General features: G+C 38.6%; 1 protein-coding gene across 3 annotated transcripts in view; it reads right to left on the bottom strand.

Moving 5' to 3' along the window:
* The window catches only part of LOC135216376 (coiled-coil domain-containing protein AGAP005037-like), a 1,031,334-nt gene that overhangs the window by 123,712 nt on the left and 885,376 nt on the right, over positions 1 to 22,246 (bottom strand). For all 3 annotated transcript variants that reach the window (XM_064251640.1, XM_064251641.1, XM_064251642.1), the window contains 2 exons: positions 19,711 to 19,864; positions 12,195 to 12,317 (listed from right to left, as the gene is read on the bottom strand). In XM_064251640.1, coding sequence (XP_064107710.1) covers positions 12,195 to 12,317; positions 19,711 to 19,864 — 277 coding nt within the window. The remainder of the gene's footprint in view (positions 1 to 12,194; positions 12,318 to 19,710; positions 19,865 to 22,246) is intronic.

Raw genomic sequence — 22,246 nt, 5'->3', positions numbered from 1 at the left:
GATATCAACAGAAATAAATAAATTTCACAACCACAGATGAACTCAGTATTGTCATACGCATCCCGAAAGATATTTTTTTACACTTGAATATTCGGAAACGTTCATTTTGGGTCAGCAAAGATCCGCTGAGATATTAAAAACCTAATTCTTCATATATCATCAAAACCAGTTATATTTTTATAAGATTAAATTCTGTGCCATGATAGCCTTCAGCAAGAAGAAGACTATATGAAAAATTGAAATAATTCATCGTTAAAAGTAAAAATAATATGAACAGTACAACATGACAATTAGTTTCCGTTCGTAATACTAAAAGACTTGTTTTGGCTTTACCGAAAACGAAATTTATCTATATTGTCTTCTGATGATATTCACTATGACTTTAAAGTTGCTTTCGGAAGATATCCATGATTTTCATACAACTGGTGTCATTCACTTAACCGGAATCAGATTGAATTAAAGAAATTATGAATATTTCTAAACACAATGAAATGGTTTTTGAACCTTGTGATAAGTCCTATAATATTTTTTTTCGTTTTTGTCCTGAGGTTATTGTGCCAAATTGTTATTGACGAGTACTTAATAAGCCATTAGCCGAGTTGATATTTTATTACAGTCAAGAAACTTATGCCCCACGAGGTTAAAGGGCCCACACTCTTAAATGAATACTAAGTTCAATGGTAATCTGGTTAGTAACCAATAGCAGCGTCATAATACATTATTATTTTTTTTTAGTTTCCGGGCTTCTTATGGGAAATTTCTAATTATAATTCAAAATCTTATGTATGTTGAATTTTATAGTATTGGAATAAAGCAATAAAGTTTAGATTTGCTCAAACTTTGCATTAACGTTTCAAATATAAAATTGAATACCTTAGGGTATTTGAGTAATATTCGCTGTAAATTTTAATATCGTACATGGTATACATCTATTCAAAAATATTTGAAACAAGTATAATTGCTAACTTCTCAATGCAAGAGTTAATAGACCTTTGTAGCGTTTAGAATCTTTGATTAACTTATACTGATCAAATCTTGGTTCACCATTGTACTACCAATGATGATGTGTCAGAATGCAAAAGAATTCAAGTTTCAAATAATTGTAATAGTTATTGAATATATTGCATTTTTATTCTATTTATTTTTTATTTTAGTTTAGCAGACATAAAAAATATAGAGTTAATAGCTACTGATACTTGAAATGTACCAGGCATTTAAGGTTTCATAGTTAGGAGAATCTTTTGAGATCGATTCCTACGAAAAATAAGTTGCATCAGAAAGTAAGTTATTTACAACAGCGACTATTCATCAGCAACTCTGGTACTGCGAATCCAAAAAAGCATGGCAAAAGCATAATTGTTTACAGACATTCTCAAACTGGTTGCAGAGATTCAGGGACATATACATCTAGAAAAAAATGATTAACGTGACAATATTAAAATCAATCAATAATGACTCATATTTTAATTCTGGTGCAGTAATTTTTATTTAAATACAAATAGTATACAAGAATAAATTGTGTGGATAATTTCAGCATATTGCAAATAAAGTTATAAAAACAACTTATTAAGCTGCAACTTATGTTAAAACTTAAGTGTTTCAATGAGGATAGCACTAGCAGGTCAGAGAATCCTCCATATAAGAAAAAATATCAAAGAAAGTAGGTTATGAAGGCTGTTATAATAAAAACGAAAGAGTAAAATAGAACGAAATACAAAAAATACGGATTTAACGTAAGTATACAATCTAAATAATCCCCTCTTATCTCTCTCTCTCTCTCTCTCTCTCTCTCTCTCTCTCTCTCTCTGTTACACTTGTGTATATAGATTTTTAAAATCTGGATTCACGAGTAAGAAGTCACGGGGGAAGAGAAAGAAAACAAGGTGTAATCCGACCTCCAGTTTATTCAGGACGCGTGCAAGATTTCCCCCTTACGCATTACTCTGTAAACAAAATAACAATTTGTCGAGAATTGTATTTTTCCTAACTATACAAACCTGAGGTCCTTTACAATAGGAAGGTACTTAATGGGATTCGGTAGTTAACTACTTGTCCGGCAGTTAGCGGTACTCTCGACTGCGAGGCGAGGAGTCACTTTGCTTGAGGCCCAGGAAACGCAGAGTGAGGGGTGGCATGAGGTGGGACTATATGTAAAGGACCTCAGGTTTGTATAGTTAGGAAAAATACAATTTTCGACAAATTGTTATTTGTTCCGATGCGGTATACAAACCCTCAGTACTTTACAACAGGAAGACTCACTTATTGGTGGGTGGAATCTGAGTCTTATGAACAGACTGGTGTTCGTCCTACCTTGGATTCCCTCCCTGGTTGTAAGAGCAGAGGGAGGGATCCTAGCCTCTGCCCAGCTGATCGGGGTGTGCACCGCAGGATCAAAGGTCAGACTTCTAGACCAAATTATAAGAGGGAGGCAAGCGTACCTCTTATGATTAGCAAAAGCAAGAACTAGTTCCTACTTCAAGAGCCAAAGTAAAGTTATGGGTTCATCTACTGAAAGGATAGAATGGGGCTCGGTTGTGTAGCTTACCTGCATCGGCCTCCTGTTCAGCGTAGTGACGACCGTGGCCCTCTACCCACAGGTAGAGGGAAGAATGAAGGAGGAAGAGAAGCCAGTCACACTCTTTCACTCGTCCATACAAGCATGCGATGCTGTTCTGTCCGCTCGGGTGCTGGGTAGACTACACAACTTGTTGAGCAGCCACCACGGGTCCCAAGGAAAAGGTGTTCAAGGATCTGTGGGTGATATCCCGAAGGTAAAAAGAAGTGAAGGTGGTCTGGTTGGCCCAAACCCCTTCCTTCAGAACTTGCTCCAGGGAGAAGTTCTTGCGGAACGCAAGGGTTGGACCAATACCTCTGACTTCGTGGGCTCTCGGACGAAGGGTACGGGTGTCGTCACTGTCAGCTGTCTCGTAAGCCCTCTTGATCACCTCACGCAGCCAGAAAGAAAGAGTGTTCTTGGAAACCTCTTTCTTGGTAACCCCGGTGCTAATGAAGAGGCGTCGACACTCAGGCCTGAGGTGCCGAGTTCTCTTCAGATAGCGTCGTAGCGCCCTCACAGGACAAAGCAACATCTCATCCGCATCATTATCAGTGAAATCCTTCAGGGAGGGGATCGTGAAGGACTCAAACCAGTCGTCAGGGACCGAAGGATTCTGAGTCTTTGCTACGAAGTTCGGAACGAAATTGAGCGTCACTGATCCCCATCCCCTGGAATGCTTAACATTGAAGGAAAGACCACGAAGTTCGCCTATTCTCTTCGCTGATGCCAGGGCCAGCAAGAAGAGGGTCTTGAGGGTCAGATCCCTGTCTGACGACTCTCGGAGTGGCTCAAAGGGTCTGCGAGTCAAACTCCTAAGGACGAGAGTCACATCCCACCCCGGGGGCCTGAGTTCCCTGGGTGGGCAAGACCTCTTGAAGCTCTTCATCAGGAGGGAGATCTCGAAAGAAGAGGAGATATCCACACTTCGTAGTTTAAGGACTAAGGCCAGGGCGGCTCTGTAGCCCTTAATTGTGGCGAATCAGACAGAACGGGGGAAAGGCAAAGACGAAGAGGCTTTCCCCCGGATGCAGAAGGGCGTCCTCTGCGGCTGCCCATGGGTCCGGCACGATCAAGTAGAAAACCTAGAGTTTTCTGTTGTGCCGGGTGGCGAACAGATCCACGACTGGGTGCTCCCACAGGTTGAAAAGCCTTTCCGCCACGTCTGGATGAAGCGACCACTCGGTTCCTATCACCTGATCCTGACGACTGAGCTTGTCGGCTACCACATTCTCCTTGCCTGGAATGTAGCGAGCCGACAACTCTATTGAGTGTGCCGCAACCCACTCGTGCACCTGCAGCGTCTACTGGCGCAACGGGAGGGACACTAGGCCCCCTTGCTTGTTGACGTATGCCACTACTGTGGTGTTGTCACACATCAACACCACCAAGTGTCCCACCAGACGGTCCTGGGACTCTTGGAGAGCGAGGAACGCTGCCTTGAGCTCCAGGACGTTGATGTGAAGGTGCTTGTCGCGATGGTCCCACAAACCTGCAGTCAGCAACTCCTCCAGGTGTGCGCCCCATCCCTCGGTCGATGCGTCCGAGAAGAGAAGCATCTCCGGGGGGGGCGAGTGCGAAGAGGCACTCCTCTTACAAGGTTCCTGTCCTCCAGTCACCAGGCTAGGTCCTGCCTCACCTCCTCCATGAGGGACACAGAGAAGAAGGGAGGGTTCCTTGCCTGTGACCAACACTCCTTTAGTCTCCACTGAAGAGACCGCAGGTGAAAACGCCCGTGAGGGACTAGCTTCTCGAGAGACGACAGGTGGCCGATCCCGACTTGCCACTGCTGAGCCGGTTGCTCCTGTCGAGACAGGAACTGTCTTATTGCCATCCTCTGCATGGATTTTAGCTCTGACTTCTCGTGATTCACAACGATTCCCAGATTGCGGCCGAATTCAAGGAGTCAATCTCTGTCCTGCAGCAACTGTGAGCGGGAGCTCGCCAGGACTAACCAATCATCGAGATACCTCAAGAGACGCATCCCTACCGAGTGGGCCCAAGCAGATACCAGCGTGAACAGTCGCGTGAACACCTGTGGGGCGGTTGAGAGACCGAAACAAAGTGCCCTGAACTGGTACACCGTCCCATCCAGGATGAAGCAGAGGTACTACCTGGAGGATTGATGGACAGGTATCTGGAAATATACGTCCTTCAAATCCACAGAAAGCATGAAGTTGTTCTCCCTGATGGAATCGAGCACCGACCGTGCTGTTTCCATCATGATCCAAGTCTGGCAAACGAATCGGTTCAAGGGAGAGAGATCTATCACCGGGCGCCAGCCCCCGAAGACTTCTCCACAAGGAAGAGGTGGCTGTAGAAGCCCCGGCGACTGATCCTGAACGATCTCCACAACTCGTTTGCTCAGAGTTAGCCTGGCAAGCTCCGGGTTAACCTGTTTGGGCAGCAGAGGGTCCTCCGAAGGCACGTAAAAGCGCATCTGTCACGTTAGAGGTGGAGGAAGGAGCTTAGCAGACCTACTGGGCCGAAGCGAACCCTCCTGTCCAGAGATGATAGCGTCCACCTGGCCCAGCACGCTGTCAGACAAAGCTGATCGCGGCAGACCTGTGTTCCTTCTTAGGTCCCCAGAATGCCTCCAAGCCTGATTTGGGTTCAGTAGGTGGGAGGAGCGATCCTTCTCCGAGGTCATTGTGCTGACGGATCAGCGCAATTACCTCTGTGAACGACCACTGGATCTCGGGAGTGACCGCATCCTGTGGAGACGGACTGTCAAGCCCTTCCAAAGAGAATGCCTCCCGAGACCCTCCTCCTTCCACAGGAGGAACCATGACAGACCCCTTCTTGTCTCATCCCACCACTTGCGCGTACGATCTAGTTGGTCCGAGGACTGTGCCAGGTTCGTAGGGCGTCGTGGCAGGATCACGAGGGGCGCGCCCTTTGTGATCGCTCCTGAACACCTCGCTCTTCCTGGTAAAGCCTGAGGAAGTTGAAGGGATTGGAGAGGTAGACCTGACGCTCCCCCCGCGCCCACCGGCAGAGCCGGTGTGCTGAGGGGGCTACAGGAAATCGTCAACCCGCGGTGGTGATCGGTCTGCAGGCCTGTTGCGGTGGGAGCGAGGCCTATCCTCACAGCGCATCACGCCACCTGGACCAGCCGAGCTGGTTCAGGCGACCAAGGGGACCGCTTCCTCGCCTCAGCCCACGAGCGGTCTGGGACCGTCGCGTCAACCCTGGGTACCAGCGCGTCACCACAAGAGCGATCGCTGGTCTGGTGAGAGTCGCCCGAGCGACTCCCTCCAGTCTTTCATCCAGTGCCTTGACCCTGGCGCCGAGAGAACTCGGATGCCTGGGTCTTGGCTGCTCGTGAACGAGAGGCCAAGACAGCCAGGTGAGGAAGTGCCAGTGCTAACTGACACCCCTCCGGTCCCCGTCTTCTTCTTGCGGAAGAAGAGATGTGCCTCATTCCCGAAGGAACAGGAGGACCGACGGAAGTTCCAACCATCCCACCGGAGCGGAACGGGCCCTTAGAAGTCTCAGCACGAGACTTCTTAGGGGAGGAGGAGGCAGCCTTCCTCTTCTTCAGCATGGGGGCCTTAGAAGTTGAAGGGGAAGTGGCGGCAGGCGACAATGACGAAGAAGACGATGAAGACGAAGACGACACTTTCCTCCTCTTCCTCTTCCTCTTCATCAGCTTCCTCAGCACCACCATCAGGTCTTCCATCCAGGACGGAGCAGTTGCCGAAGCAACAGGGCCCAACTGCACCTGTCTGGAAGGACCTGGGGTGGGAGCAGCAACACCACAGGCAGGAATGATGGCGGCAGGAACTGGCACCAAGGCTGGAGCGGTAACAAAATCAGAAACTGGAGGCGGGGCAGGAACCGGCAGCATCCTCTGCACAGGAGGTAGGTCTAGCAGTGAGCTCTTGGGACACTGGAAGACCGGGGCTGCGGCAGGAGCGGGAAAACCAGGAGGCAGCGTAGCAACGGGCAAGGAAACCTCCGGCAGCAGAGCCTGCACAGTGGCTGTCGGGGTCACCGTGGCTACGTGCTGCGTATACACCAGGTGAGACGGAGCAGCGTAGCCCCGCGTGGATACCGTCGTGGTAGTGGTGGTGGTGGGCCTGTGCATAACCAGCGTAGCCCCTCTCGCCAGATGACTAAGCAGCCCCTGGACCGTCAGTGTCCCTTGCAGCCCCAGCGAGCACCAGGCCCTACTGAGATCGTCGCCCGTAGTCAGCAAGTCTGAGGGAGGAAAAGTCGGGTAGATTAGTGGGGGGGTCCCTCCTCGCCCGGGGGCGGGGGGATAGTTAGCAGCCCGAGTGAACGGAGGACCCCGAGTACAACTGGATGTCGGGGTATCTCGCCCCCTCCTCTACGCTCGAATGATCGAGGATGGAGAGGGAGCGAGAAACCTCCCCCGAAGGGGAAGAAGCCATACGAGGGAGCTGAGCCAGAGGGAGAAAGGAGGAAGACAAATCGGTGACCAAGGGCGTAGCCGGGGAGTCCTCTGACGACTCCTTAGCCGGCTTTCGCGGCTTCTTCCTCCCCCTGTAGCGCTCCCACTTGGCCTCCGACCAAAAGATGCAAGTATCACAAGTCTCGGCGCGAGAGCATTCACGCCCTCGACCCGAGCACAAAAATCATGAGGATCTACCTCCACAGAAGGGCGGAAAGCCCCACATTTACGGCCCCCAATATCCGGGTATAGTCTAAGGTTGATGGGGGGGCGGGGGGCTTCTCCGGCTCTTGTTGCATAATTTCCATAATAAAAATGAAAACAGACACGCACTTACTTTTGTACTTGCAACACACACAAGTAAAAGAAAAAGTAAGAAAGTCTTCACGCAGTGAAGAAAAGGAAGCATACGGCAGAGAGACGAAGAGCAGCACGTCCATCCACGAGCGCAGCTGAAAGCAAAGTGGCTCCTCGCCTCGCAGTCAAGCGTACCGCTAACTGCCTGACAAGTAGTTAACTACCGAACCCCTTGTTCGAAAGCTTACGACCGGTTCAGCTGCCGCTAAGTACCTTCCTATTGTAAAGGACCGAGGGTTTGTATACCGTATCAGAACAAATATTCCTTACTAGAAATAATTTGTCCGTACTGTTTAACATGCACAATATTTATTTATTTTTTTTACATTTTCATTCTAATAAATAAGTCATAAATATCCTGTACTAAATTTCACGTATCTTTAACGCAGTGCAAAAGACCTTTTCAGACTTTTTAGGCTCTTCCTTGGACCTTTCCTACCTCCCAACAACAACAAAGTACTTTTGGAGGCTTACTTCGCGAGAAAGCGAAAATCAGGACATATCCCTACGGATACCAGTTTAGTAGAGGAAAGAGCTTGTATGCTGAATAAAATATCTTTTACATGGGTAACAAAGACCTTTTATCAACTTTTGTCCAAGAATCAAGAGATAAGAGCAGAGAAAGAAAATTTCCCAATCTCCGAGGATAATTTACTAGAATAGGGTAATTAATACACAAAACGTTCTTGAAAAATTAATATTTAGCAGTTTTCGTGATACTTTAGATACGACAAAAGAACAAGAGAACAATAACAAAAGGCTTGGTCAAAATACTTCTTGAAAAGGTTTTAAAGGTCTAAACTAACAATATAAATATATAGACCTTTGTTTATGGTTAGGCAAAAAACAGCGGAATTATTCCGAGCTATGTTAATATTTGCCTGAAAGAGTTTTATGAGATCACAGGAAAAAGAATTTTGGCCATGAAATGAGAAAACTAGTCATGCAAATAGTAAAATGTGATGATAAATCCAGCTGTAATGGAGTTGTCTAAGAAGGACTTCAGATGAATCAAGAGTCAAACAGGAGACTTTTGTACCATTATGACAAACTAGAAAAGAAAAGCAGGATTGATGAGGCTTTGAGAGATATGTTTTGCTAAACAAAAAAGAAAAAAATGGGGTTTTCTGTGTATAATAAGGTTAGGGATTTCGATTCCTCTTATACTAGCTGACCAACCTGGCGCTGCTCATGAAAACTCTGAAGGACTCCGAAGAATTTTCCGGCACCTCCTTGCACTGACTGTCCCTTTTATCCAAATATTACTGTACTGACTGTTCCATCTATGCAGATAATACTTTGGTAACTGTCCCATTTATCCAAGTATTACTGAGGTGACTGTCCCTTTTATCCAGAGGTTACTGCAGTTATTGAGTCATTCATCAAGGTATTGCTATGGTAACTATACCATTTATCCAGGTATTACTGTGGTGACTGGATTTTTAAACCTGGTATTACTATGCCGACTGCCCCATTCATCGAGGTATTACTGTGCTGAGTATTACTGTGACTGTCAATTTTATTCAACCATTACTGTCGTGACAGTCCCCCAGTTGTTACTGCGGTGACTGCCCCATGCATTACAGTGGTGGCTGTCCAATTTATCCAGGTATTACTGTGGTGACTGTCACCTTTATCCAGTGGTATCACTGTAGTAGCTGTCCTATTTATACAAATATATTACTGTGCTGTGTGTCCCTTTTATCTAGGTATTATATGGTGACTATCCATTTTATCCATGTATTATTGTAGTGACTGTCCAATTTATCCAGATATTACTGTGGTAACTGTCCCCCAAGTATTACTGTGCTGACTGCCCCTTTCATTCAGGTATTACTGTGGTTGCTGTTCATTTTATCCAGATATTAATGTGATCTCCCATTTGAACCAATAATAAAGCTAAACACATCCCCCAACCTAACTGAAACACTCCCACTAAACCTAAATGTATCACCCACTAAGCTTAAACACACTCCCACTAAGCCTAAAAACATCCCTACTAAACCTAAACACAGCCCCTGCAAAACCTAAATGCATCCCCACTAAACCTAAACACACCCCCACTGAACATAAACACTCCCCCTTCTAAACCTGAGCAGACGTCCTGCTAAACCTAAATACTCATCACTGAACACCACTCGCTAAACCTAAATACATCCGCACTAAACCTAAACACCTCCCTCCGACCAGACCTAAACACAAACCTTGATGCAAAATTATAAATAATAAAAAAAAAAAAAAAAATTCAATAATATATTTTTTGTGGTATCGGAATAAGTTAAATTAGGTGTGGTAACCCCGTAGGGTTTATGTACCACATCAGCCGCTAAGTTTACGAACAGCACCAGCACGGTTTCAGGGAAAAGGAAGAGGGATGGGGAAAAGGGAAGGGGGAAGGGGAAGGGGGTACGGGATTGATACATGCTATATTTTCTCATTTTCGTTAAATAATGGCCACGTGCCAAATTTTGTCTAGACCGGTCAAGTGGTTCAAGATTTCTATATCCTTACAAAGTTACAAACATGCAAATAAACAAACATACACATACCAACTTTTGATTATTATGTATATATATATATATTATATATCTATATATATAATATATATATATAATATATATAATCGATATATATATACATATAGATATATCTACATATAAATATATTATATATATATATATAGATATATATATAGTATATACTATAGTATAATATATATATATGTAGATATATATATATTATATATATATATATATATATATATATATTATATATATATATCTGTATATATTATATAGATTATATATATATATATATATATATAATATATCTATATGATATATATATATCTATATATATATATATATTAAGATATATGATATATAGATATCTCTACAGATATAGATATATATAATATATATGATATATATTATATATAGATATATAAATAAATAATATAATATATAATATATATTATTCAGACTTAGCTTTACAGTGATACTGAGCCCTATAAGTACTAGAAGTGTTGTGTTCAATGAAAGTTTGGAAAAATCTAAACAGGGTAGTTTTTTTTTTTTTTTTTTTTTTAGCAATCAAGTATGGTTACTTAAGAGTAATCACAATGCTTCTAGATGCTTTGTACTGACATCTTGAAAACAAAAATGATAGATGAAGCCATATCAGCCACCATTCTTTCAGCCAATATCTCTACAATTTTTTTGTAGCAAAGAAAGGATCTCAAAGAATAGAATCAAAATTTTCCCTGAAAAATCAAGATTCTGTTTACTATTACGGTGACCTTGGTGAAATTACCTTCGGCAGTTAGTAATAGAAGGGAACTGGGAGAGGAGGACCGATAGAGGATGTGGTGAGTAAAAGGATGTAGTTAGTAAACCTGAACACTATCCAGTACACTCGAAAAAGTAATAACCGAAAATAGAAATAAGATAACGTTAATCGTTTGGTCACGCTGTTCCGGAATTAGTTTACCTTTCAAGATTTTCCAGACTTCTGACCAAAGAGATTTCGCTATTATACTGTCGTCTGTGTTGGAACTCGTTTAGCTCTAGTCGGATAACGATAACAATTTCTAAAAGAGTATAACGAACATTGTATAACGAACATTCGAAATATATTGAAACTGATAACATTTTCATTTAGAATCTCCTTAAATGTTATCATGCCTTGAATTTAAAATCGCCATCTTCCTTGGAAAACCAGGATTATCTACATATCCTCGTCAACCATAGGGAACTCGTTGTGATGTTCCACAGACTTTAGATTTACTCCATGACGTAAGAGTAACGAATGTAGTCACCGTCAAGATGTTTACCTTGACCTGTAATAAGGAATCCTCCTTGTGATCTGTACTTTAGTTTCACGTTGTAAACTGGACTCAGTGTTATTCCTCCCATAACGCTTGCTGTGCAAATAACAGAGTATAGTGACGTTGTCTTTCTTTCGCTTTCAATGTTCATATTCAACTATATAATGCACAGTTGATTATGATGTTAAGATTGATGTTTATGGTCAATAAAACTTTTTTGTGTATTTCTTTATAATTTGATAAACTTTAAAGAAGCTTTTTGCTTCATGTAAGATTGATAAAATATATTCATGAATATTTTGTTAAAATAATATCTTCCTGATTATTTTTGTTAAACGAATACATTCCTGAATATTTTCTTAATATAGTAAAGTAACAGAAAACCTTTTTGAACAGATAACTTACTTCTACAAGGATTTTTGTTTATTTGAAGAAGATATTTTAAAGATCAGGAAATGATGAAAACCCAATAGAAAATAACTGGGGGGAAATGTAAAATAAGTTTAACGGTGAAGTAAACTAAATCGCAACGTATAAGGGTGAAAGTTTTATAATTCTGTTATTATCTTGACATTTAGTGATCAAAATTCCTTTTTATATATTGAATACCATGTATTAAATAACACTGTTCTCGTTTATATTTTACTGCTAGTTACCATGAATCTAACTGCCCTTTAACTGTACCTTGTAATGATAAAAAATATATTGATGGGATACTATTGACAGAGGAAATTCAACTGAAAATAATATAGAAACGTGAATAGGAGCGCCCTGCATGAATCTGACAGGTAGAGAAACCAATACATTGGCAATTTGGCATTTCTTCGTCATATGAAAGTTAGACAATACCATCTCGTATAGCTGTTGCATGTGTAAATATGACATACAGACTAGACAGACAGACAGACAGACAAACAGACAGACAGACTGCGAGTAATACAAGCAGACAAATAGGGACGAGACAGACAGACAGACAGATGAAAACTCCTAGGAAACTAAGAGAGAGAGAGAGAGAGAGAGAGAGAAACAGCAATACCTACCAGAGATCTTTGTCGAGCTTGCTCATATCCTGCCTGTAAGAGTCTTCCTCACGCTGTATCCGGACTCTCTCAGCATCCGCTGACCCATGTAGCAAACAATCCTCATTAGCCTGAAGTAGCTTCCTGAGGAGGAACAATTAAGATTTAATTGATCAGGAGTTTCTATGCTCTTTTTAACTCCGAATCAAATTTTCTATATGTTCTTGTAAGTACATTACCGACACTTGGAAGATCACTGCAGCCATTTGTAGCACAGGTGAAATTATATTTATACAAGTATTTAACCTTGTTTATTTTCATATGCACTATGAATTTTAAGGACATGAGGAAAAACACTTGAATGAAGTGTTTGGAAATAAAATTCACCACTTTTATATTTCACTTTGATAAATGAAAAATATCACATACACCCACCAATAAAAGGTTAATTAATTATGCATTGGCTCTCTTCCATATATTGTATTGCTTCTCTCAATTCGTCTTTGAAACATTCTTGACCTTCTTGTATGTCTCGTTGTCTTCCAAAAATTTCCTAATTTTGCAACCCTTTGAATAAACTATTCCCCACCGTCTTTTATCCATGACCTGTCCCATTAAGATTCTTTTTTATTATATCTTCAGTTATATCCACTTCTCTTTTCAACCGTCTTTACTGCAAAAACAATTCACTTTCACAGCATCTTCCTTTCATTTTCTCTCTCACGCACTCGAAAGCCATACTTTGCATCATGCATTCTAGCTTTGGCTTCACTAGAACCTCTCCGGTCTTCACCAGCTCTTTGATTTCCATATTTTACCATCGTGCCATCATTGATAACTTATGGGACTCTTGATTCGATTCGTGAAACAACAATAATAACACTAATCACGCTGTTTTCTTGGTTTTATATATATATATATATATATATATATATATATATATATATGTATATATATATATATATATATATGTATATATATATATATATATATATATATAATATATATATATATATGTACATATATACATACACACACACATATATAATAATATATGTATATATATTGTGTGTGTGAATTTTTATCACATCACCGTGATTTATATATATGCATTAAGCTACTAATGTCATTTAATATCTAATTCACTCTACCTCGGAATTAATATCTTTTCATATATATCAACCGAGGGGGAATTTTTAATTGATAATAATTTCATCCTCTCGTGGATTCGAATCAGCGCACCGAGGAGAAATCAGGACTTCAGTGACGTCTTTACCGACTTGTTGGCTGAGTCGGTAAAGACGTCACTGAAGTCCTGATTTTTCCTCTGTGCGCTGGTTCGAATCCACGAGAGGACGAAATTATTATCAACTAAAAAATTCACCATCGGTCAACCTAATATGAATAGGATATTAAAGGAAATCTGTAGCTGATGCATATATATATATATATATATATATATATATATATATATATATATATATATATATATATATATATGTCTGTGTGTATGTATGTATATATTATACATACTTCGTCACCTTCTCTGGAGCAATACGATAAATTTACGTTGTTAACTTTTTCCAATGCTTTATATCAAACCCGTTTGTTTGACAGCTATTGTAGACTTGATATAAATCTTCAACTTGTACACCCATTCGTTCTTTGTTGCTCTCTTACTCAAACAACCATTCGACATACAGCTCCGATAACACCAGAGCTTTCTCCTAAGAATCCCTACGTTTGTTTTAGATTTCTCTGTACGTTTATTCCTTTCGAGAATATCCCTTCACTTTCCCTAAAACTCTTGCTCACATTCTCCTATTTCATTGGCTCTCGTCTTTTCCGAGTTCACTTTGTCTTTGCCTGCAATATCATACGTCTTGTATTCTTCAACACAATTCTCATTTATACAGAACAGCGCTCTTTGTAGTAATATTTTTTTTCCTTTCGAAGTTCAAAAATTATGCTGTTTTATCATGCAGTTATTATTTTACTCATTCCTATGTTCCAGTTACCCATTGACTTTTCTCACATTCCCATGGGCTAGGTTACTATTCTTTTATTTTTCATCAGAATGAAATCACAACCATTTCAATCTTTAATCGTTGGTGTTTCTTCAAACAAATGATTTTTTGCAGTTTATGATTTCTCCGGCTGAAATCGAGTCGTCTTGTCGACATGAAAAATCCTTTCATTCCTAATGAAAATACTTGAAGTTGCACTATCATTTTTGCCAATAGTCAAATAAATCTTTAATCAAATCACTGCAAAATATTTCATGTTACTTTTCTTGATAATTTGCGGACATACAAAATAAGGCAAACTCTTGCCATACCAATTCTGTAAACTATATACTGGCATAAATGTTTCTTTATTTAAAATCATAAATCCTTGTATTCAATGTTATTGACTACGAAGAACGTAAGCAAATGGGCAAAAGTCAGCAATCACCCACTCCCCCCTCCCCCAACAAAAGGTAAAAAGGCCACTTAATAACAGTGAAAGATGAAAAGACTGGATGGGCAATTTCCCAAAAGAATACCGGCGAAGTTTCTTCATTTCTCGTTCGATCGATCATCTCTTTAAGACTTTCTTTTCATCAGGGACGTTTGTGGTTCTGCCTCGCTGCTTTTAATAAAACTGGTAAATGCACAGAGGAAAAATATAAATCTTTGATAGCAATGAAACTAATAAAGGAATTAGGGAAACAATAAATCTTTGAGCATTAAACAGATGATATAACAGGCATAATAACTGGATGCCAGTAGGATAAATGTTAGTCAAAATCCCTGTGATTTTCCTTAGAAGTCATTTCAAATTTGAGCAGACAGTTTTGCCTACCTTGATCTATCAGCGAAAGTTGATACTTTGTGCCAAATAAATGATACCTAAATAATTCAAACATTTCCATCAAAATATAAGTGATAATACCATATTATTTCTGAATTTTTAATTATGATAATTTGATAGTCAAAAATAAATATATCCTTTCATTAAATTCAAAACTTGTAAAATAAACTGTCAGCCAAGAAAATGCACATAGCTAATTAAAAATAAAAAGAAAATCCTTAGTATAAAGGAAATTATCATTTTATCTTAGGAAATAAAAGCAACATCAGGAAATTGAAAAATTCTCCGTTTACAATGGATCAAGAATATTTACTATTACTATTTACAACTCAGCCTTCAGTGATGAAAAGTTATCAAGTTATCCCACTCGTTTGGGGTACCATTAACCCGTCATGGAAAAGCTGAATTAGCAATATTATTATTATTATTATTATATTATTATTATTATTATTATTATAGATATGTATATATATATATATATATATATATGTGTGTGTGTGTGTGTGTGTGTATATATATACTCATACATACATACATATATATATATATATATATATATATATATATATATATATATATATATATATATATATATATATGTATATATAGTATATCGTCGTCGACACGATTAGAAGAATACCATTTCAAATAAAATAACCACTACCTATCATGCGGCTTGCATTACGATTATGATATTCGTTATTAGTGGAACATGAATAGGATAATTCCAAATTTGTATGAATTAAGGGAGAAGGGGGGCGATGTATTTTTTCCGCTAATATATAAGATCGCTTACTTATTTCTAGATATCAAGCTCTACAGATAATATTAGGTTAGCAACGGTCCGGAGAAATATAATGAGATTCAGTCTACAATTCCATGATGAATTTATGTTTTATTTCTACTTTCCGTTTGTTCTTTCCCTGTTTTAATTTCAGTGGATCTTTCCCTTGACTAGTCATCAAATTGAAAAATACTTGAATAAATATTAGCTGTTTTGCTTGCACGTCATTTATAATCCGTTGCCTTTACAAAGTCTTTTCAAAATCTTCAATGGCGTATGTTAATATATACTAATAATTGAAATTACTCTTTCGCCCTGTTTTACTTGCTGAACGTGTTGTTCAATGTTCGTGGGCTTTTCAGCTTAGACTTAAGTTTTCTTTCATATCCAATTTCGTGATTTGTGATCTGTCTCTAAATTTTGAAATGTGTTCCATTGATCGTTTTCGGAAGATCAGTGAAGCCAATGAGCATTTGAAATTGAGTGGATATATTGGCTAAAATTGGCTTCATCATTATATATGTTGGGGTTTTTCTATATTACAAAAATATAAAAAGTGAACTTATCCAAACTTATGGACAATACACGAGACAATACCAAGGAGATACAACATCTTCGATACGGAGGAGGACTAGTGGCGTTCTTCTATAAGGAGTTTTGTAGAGCAGTTAGTGGGTCTAAGGAATTATTCGGAGTAATAGTCAGTGGACTTTAAACAGAAATCAGAACCCTCAGTGGCCCTGAAGCAGAAAACATTAAAGAAGTTGCTGGGTTTAAATGAAAAGTTGGTTAAGCAGTCAGTGGAGCTAAGACAAAAGGCAGAAGACTAAATAGTGGACTTATAGCAAAATTCAAGTGATTATTCTTCGTTTGGAAGGTCCGTCATTGCATATAAAGCAGAAGTCCAGGAAAAATTTAGATGAATTATGGCAAATGTCATGAGAGACCTTAATGAAAGTTTGGGTACTCGAGATAGTGGGAGGAAAGACCATTGCAGCTGAAAAGACATCACTTGGGAATGTTTTAGCAATTTTGAAGATTTGGGAGGTAACATCTTACAGCACAAAACACATTCAGAGATAGTGGGAGTATTTATAGGAACTGCTAAATGCTGAAACAAAGGAATGAAGGTTTTGTAGAGGTTGGCAAAGGAGAAGGACCACTTATCCAGTAACAGAGTATGAACTCCAACTGACGAAAGAAAAAAGAAATTAAGAGAGGATTACCTGAAGTTAAACTTTATGAAATCAAAACATGGAAAGTTTGGTGAAGGAAAAAGGGAAACATGATCAGATATGCCTCTTTATAAAGTGTGTTCGGTTATAAAGGTTATGTATACGATTATTATTCACGGTAATCTTAAGTCTCTGGCTGCATCGTTGTTGCTAATGAATTTTTTAATGATTCTGCAATTATCACATGTGGCGTTCCACTGTATTATTTTTATGAATGTATATATGTTGGCTTTCTTGCAACATGACTAATGGACTTTAGTGAAAGTGAGTTGTTTAAATATCCAGACAATGCAACTGTTACTAGACTGTACATATTCCTTGCTCATAATCTGAAATGACGTGGATACTAGCTGACCACGCAACATGGCTGATGGACTTAAAACGAAAATAACTTGTTAAAATATCCAGGTAATATCACTGTTATTATACTGCAGATTTTCCTTTCCCATAATTCGAATAGGCGATCGCTGACTAATATAGTCAATTGAGGCTGAGTTTGTGGAAAGCAAAGCACTTTTATAGAGCCGATCTTGTACCCAACTGATTTACACATTGTCGATGGATTGTGGATATGAAACAATTTATCCTGTACTAGGAAAGTATAACAAATGCTTTGCGTTGTCTTTAGTGGCAATCTCTCTTTCTTGAAACAATGTGGAACATACAAGCAAACACTAATCATGAAAAAATAAAACATTTGTTGTGGGGCTCCTTTATGTGTAGAGAAATATCTAGAGTATCAAAAATATCATATATTTTGATCTACCTCACAACTGATGAAGAGAACAAGTAACATGAAAAGGGAAGATGTACCACTATAGAATATGAAACAAATTAGTCCTAAACTAAAAAAAAATGAGCTTACAGCGATGACAATTACAACAAGCAAGCAATTACCCTAAATATGTCTTATAGACGGAATTAAAAAAAAAAAACCTGGCAATAACGACGAGAACAGTGTTTCGATATACTTATAAAAGCAGCAATAAATCAAAAGTAAAATTGATATTTATGAAATACATGCATGGATACATGCACATGAAAACAAACTTTTGACAAAATATGTATTTTGTATTTGTAAATGTCATAATAATGACTCAACTTCTCTGTTTCTTTACACTTTTTGGATCTGCTGATTCACCAGTGAATCTCGCCACTGTAAGTTATTGTTCTTCAATGCCAATATGATTTCAAGGCTTTGCAGTGACAAGCGTATCCAGAGAGTGTGAAAAAATTAAAAACTACGAGGTTCTTGTGGCTATTTTAAACACGCCCACACACACACATAGCACACACACGCACATGAACACACTCACAGACATATAGATATACACATACAGTCATAAAGATACGCAGACACTCATACACACTAAGAATGGTGGCCAAAGGAAAAAATCTATCGACAATGGCCATTGATACATTACGCATTCCTTTTACAACTTCTGATCCTCGGATGAACCAATAGTGAAGTAAACTTCCAATGAATTAGACACTTCATTCTATTACATTTACCTTTATTTTGCGTACACTCTTGCTCGCTCATGACGCATTACCCTTCTACTGCAATATATCTTTCACACCATATATGTAGCGCGTTCTACGTGCTTCTGTACTCCTTTCTTCTAACAGTTTGAAACAATACACTCCTATCATCAATTTATCGTCCTCCATTCTGTCCACTGATGGCAACATTTTCACCAATTCATCTACAAACTCCACATGCCTTTCTTTTTCAATATTTTAGAAGTGCACACACAAGACAAACCATTCATCTTGACAAGAAGCGGTGTTTTTGTTTTGTTGTCAAGCAAAATTCCCAAAATTCATTTTCATAGACCTTACCATCCATAGATACTTGAGGAATATTCCTGATCCTTTCCAGATACTTTGCATCCTTTCTTCTTTGATGTTATCCCACAATCATTCATTACATGAATGTCTAAACGCCTATGAAGATCAATTGAGTTTATTCTTCCACCATCCATGTCAATGTTCACTGTTGTTCACGTTTACGTTCAATTTTCTATTATTACAAGAAACCCAGACTATTCCCCTACTCTCTTCAGTTGTTCTTTATCTTCCTCGTTCAGATTTATGTCATCCACAAACAACCCCAGAATTTATATTCATCCATAAATATATAAAGCAGCCATAGACATAAAAAGAAATCCTTAAGTCACACGGCCGCCTAAATATAAAAAACGCACTTGCCTTAAACATTCAACCTTTTATTTGCTCCCATCATATTTTTTTTCTAATGTTATTTTTCATTACACTCAAATTACCTCTTATTGTGTGCCATTGTAACGTTTTTCCCTTTAATTTCAGACCTTCCAAATAGTTTTTTCACAACAAAGATTTAATCCACAAAAGATCTTCCTTATCATTACTCACACCTTTCTTCCGTTATCATTCTTTCCAGTCCTATTTTCTATCCTATTTTCTCTATCAAAATCCCATCAAATAACGTTATGGCTATATACTTCGTAAAAATCTATTTCCCTTTGAAAGGATGACATCAGAAGACGGCAGCGTTCTCATATATGACCTCCCTTTGAAAGTTGATACCTCCCTTGACTCTCAGAGTAGCGCTTGATGAAAAAATAAGCATATGAATAAAAAAAAGAACACAAGAAAGGTAACAAGAACTGTTGTTGTATATTACGTGATTTTGACAACGGTGTCTCTCAGGATTTCCTTCATGGTGAGCGCGTTGGCTTGCGACGTCCTCCTCAGGTTCCTGACGTCCGTTCTGAGTTCTTTTGCCTTCTTCTGCAGAACCCTCAGCTGGTTATACACTTCCGGCGAAAGGCGCAAATCTGCAAGATAATCTGTGTTCAGGAGCATTTTTCATTCAGCCTAGAGGCAATACTTGGCTTGGTCTAAAAAGCATATTGATATTTTAATTTAGTTTGCCATATTGAGAATCGCAGTAACCCTTTGGATGTAGGTGTCTTTTTATAGGTAGTCAGATCCCGACTCATCAACCAACTATTACTACACATTAAAGGGAGTAAAGCAGGTAAATGGAATAAAAGTCTATATGAGATACCCTTGTATGCTCATCTATTAAGGGATTTGCATTCTGTACTTTAAAAACCAAAATCTTTACTTCTACAGTTCTATGCAAAACATTGCAGGGACGCATTTGAACATTAATATCAAGGCAATTTATGCTCTACCGATGACAAAGGTAATAAAAATATGAAAGGCAATTCAAGAGTTGACAATTTCGTGGAAATGATCCAGATGCTGAATTTAGCTGACCATGTATTTTTATTGCCTTAATTTGTTTTCTTATTTTCTTAAGCGCCTAAATCTAGATGTGTATTTCTTATGCAAGGCTGACTTGGTCATTTTTCCTCATTTAAATATAGGTCATATCGCAAGACATGAACTGAAAATGGATGGGATTTGAAATTTGCTATTCAGTTTAGATTAACAAAACGTAGAGTCATAAGAATATATTTAAAATAAAGTGAAATTTTTCATAATCACGTAAGCTTTGTTTTTAGTTGGTAATTATAACGTGAATTCTTTACTCTTCACAGCTAATAATTTAGCGATATGATATGGAATTACGAGAAATGTGAAGGTACGGGAAATAAAGGTCTCTCTTCATGTACATTTCATCCAGCATACTCGTATATGAATTAGGGGCTTTATTTTTAAAAGCTAAATGAGTTCCTTCATAATAACAGATAAGGAAATCAAACCTTTATGCAGTCATTATGAAAACAATAGAATAGCTATGTCGCGCTGATCGTATTTGTGAATGTCACCTACTTATATCATAAGTCTGCTGAAAACTGCCCTAACAAATCTATCCATAACGATTTGTGGAACTTTACTTATTTTTAAAATACATTCCATAATTATTACATAGAGTGAATTTAATCGTTTATCTCTTTCACCAATGACTGCCTTTGACACCTTAATATACATCAGATTATTTTATAAAACACGTACGTTCCTTAGTGGTTGTTTCTACGTATTTAGTGAGGAAAAAAAATCTAAGTTTCCAAATGAAATCACTTAATTGAAACTGAATTATACAATAAAATAATAATAATAGTCAAAATCATTTCTGTTCCCTGCTCGTATTAAATGCTTATTAAATTATCTTTGTGTTATGGGAATACAGATTATTCAGTTATAAATCAGAAAACACTAAATACTATATTGTGTAAGAACGAGGGATTATTTTAAAACATAAGTGTTTATGTATGTATTCATATTGGATACACATTCATTATGTATCGGGACATATTACAGGACAGAGGAAAGCTATAAGAAATAAAGACCACCATTTAAACCTAAGCAAACACTTCATCAACATAAATTATACAAAACCAAAAACCGAAATTACTAATGAAAATATCAGCTATAAGCAAGACGTAAACTATGCTAAAAAAGAAAGAGCAAAAAGCAAAGCATATAGCAAATCTGTAGCTGCTAAAAACCAATTGCAAAAGCTGCAAAGCAAAACTACGAGCAGACATGCCCTCTTGAACTGGTAATAGGTGACAGTGAACTTTGTTGTCGACTCTCCTTCCCCACCGAGAAGTATTCTTTAGGAAGAAACTGATCTGTCTGTTGATGGGTATATTTTCAGTCGCAAACGAAGACAAGAAGTTTGAAACTTTACCTTGTGGAGACCGCATATAAGCGTAGCCGGTATAACATTACTTCTGCAAATCTCAGATCAGATAATGGAAGGATCTGTGATCTTGCCGAGACAGGAGCTCTTGACAGCTCAAGCAAAAATGAAACAGATGTTTATGAAGATGTGAACCACATAGCAGCATTCAGATATTTTCCTTTCTTTCTCGACCCTCGGGTTTGTTTGCTCGTCTTTTTTTTTTTTTTTTACTTCTAAATAATTAAGACGTAAGCAAGATTAATACGAATACTATAAATGGAAAGAGGAGTTAAAAATATACCACAATTTAGTATTCAACTTTTCACGTACTAGGGGACAATCCACTGATCTCATAAAACTCACAATTCACGGGACTAAAGGATCTAACTTTATAAGGTTTTTGCATTAAAAAAGCCAGTAGATACTATGTAAAACTAAATCAAGTATATTAGTATACATATAATTAATTTACTGATGTGAAAGAGACATTAGCATATTCCGTATGTTGAGTAGACCTTTGTACAAACACACACACACACACACACACACACACACACAC

The sequence above is a fragment of the Macrobrachium nipponense genome, chromosome 6 (genome assembly GCF_015104395.2).
Source record: "Macrobrachium nipponense isolate FS-2020 chromosome 6, ASM1510439v2, whole genome shotgun sequence".
NCBI lineage: Eukaryota > Metazoa > Arthropoda > Malacostraca > Decapoda > Palaemonidae > Macrobrachium > Macrobrachium nipponense.
This window is presented reverse-complemented; position numbering and strand designations above follow the sequence as displayed.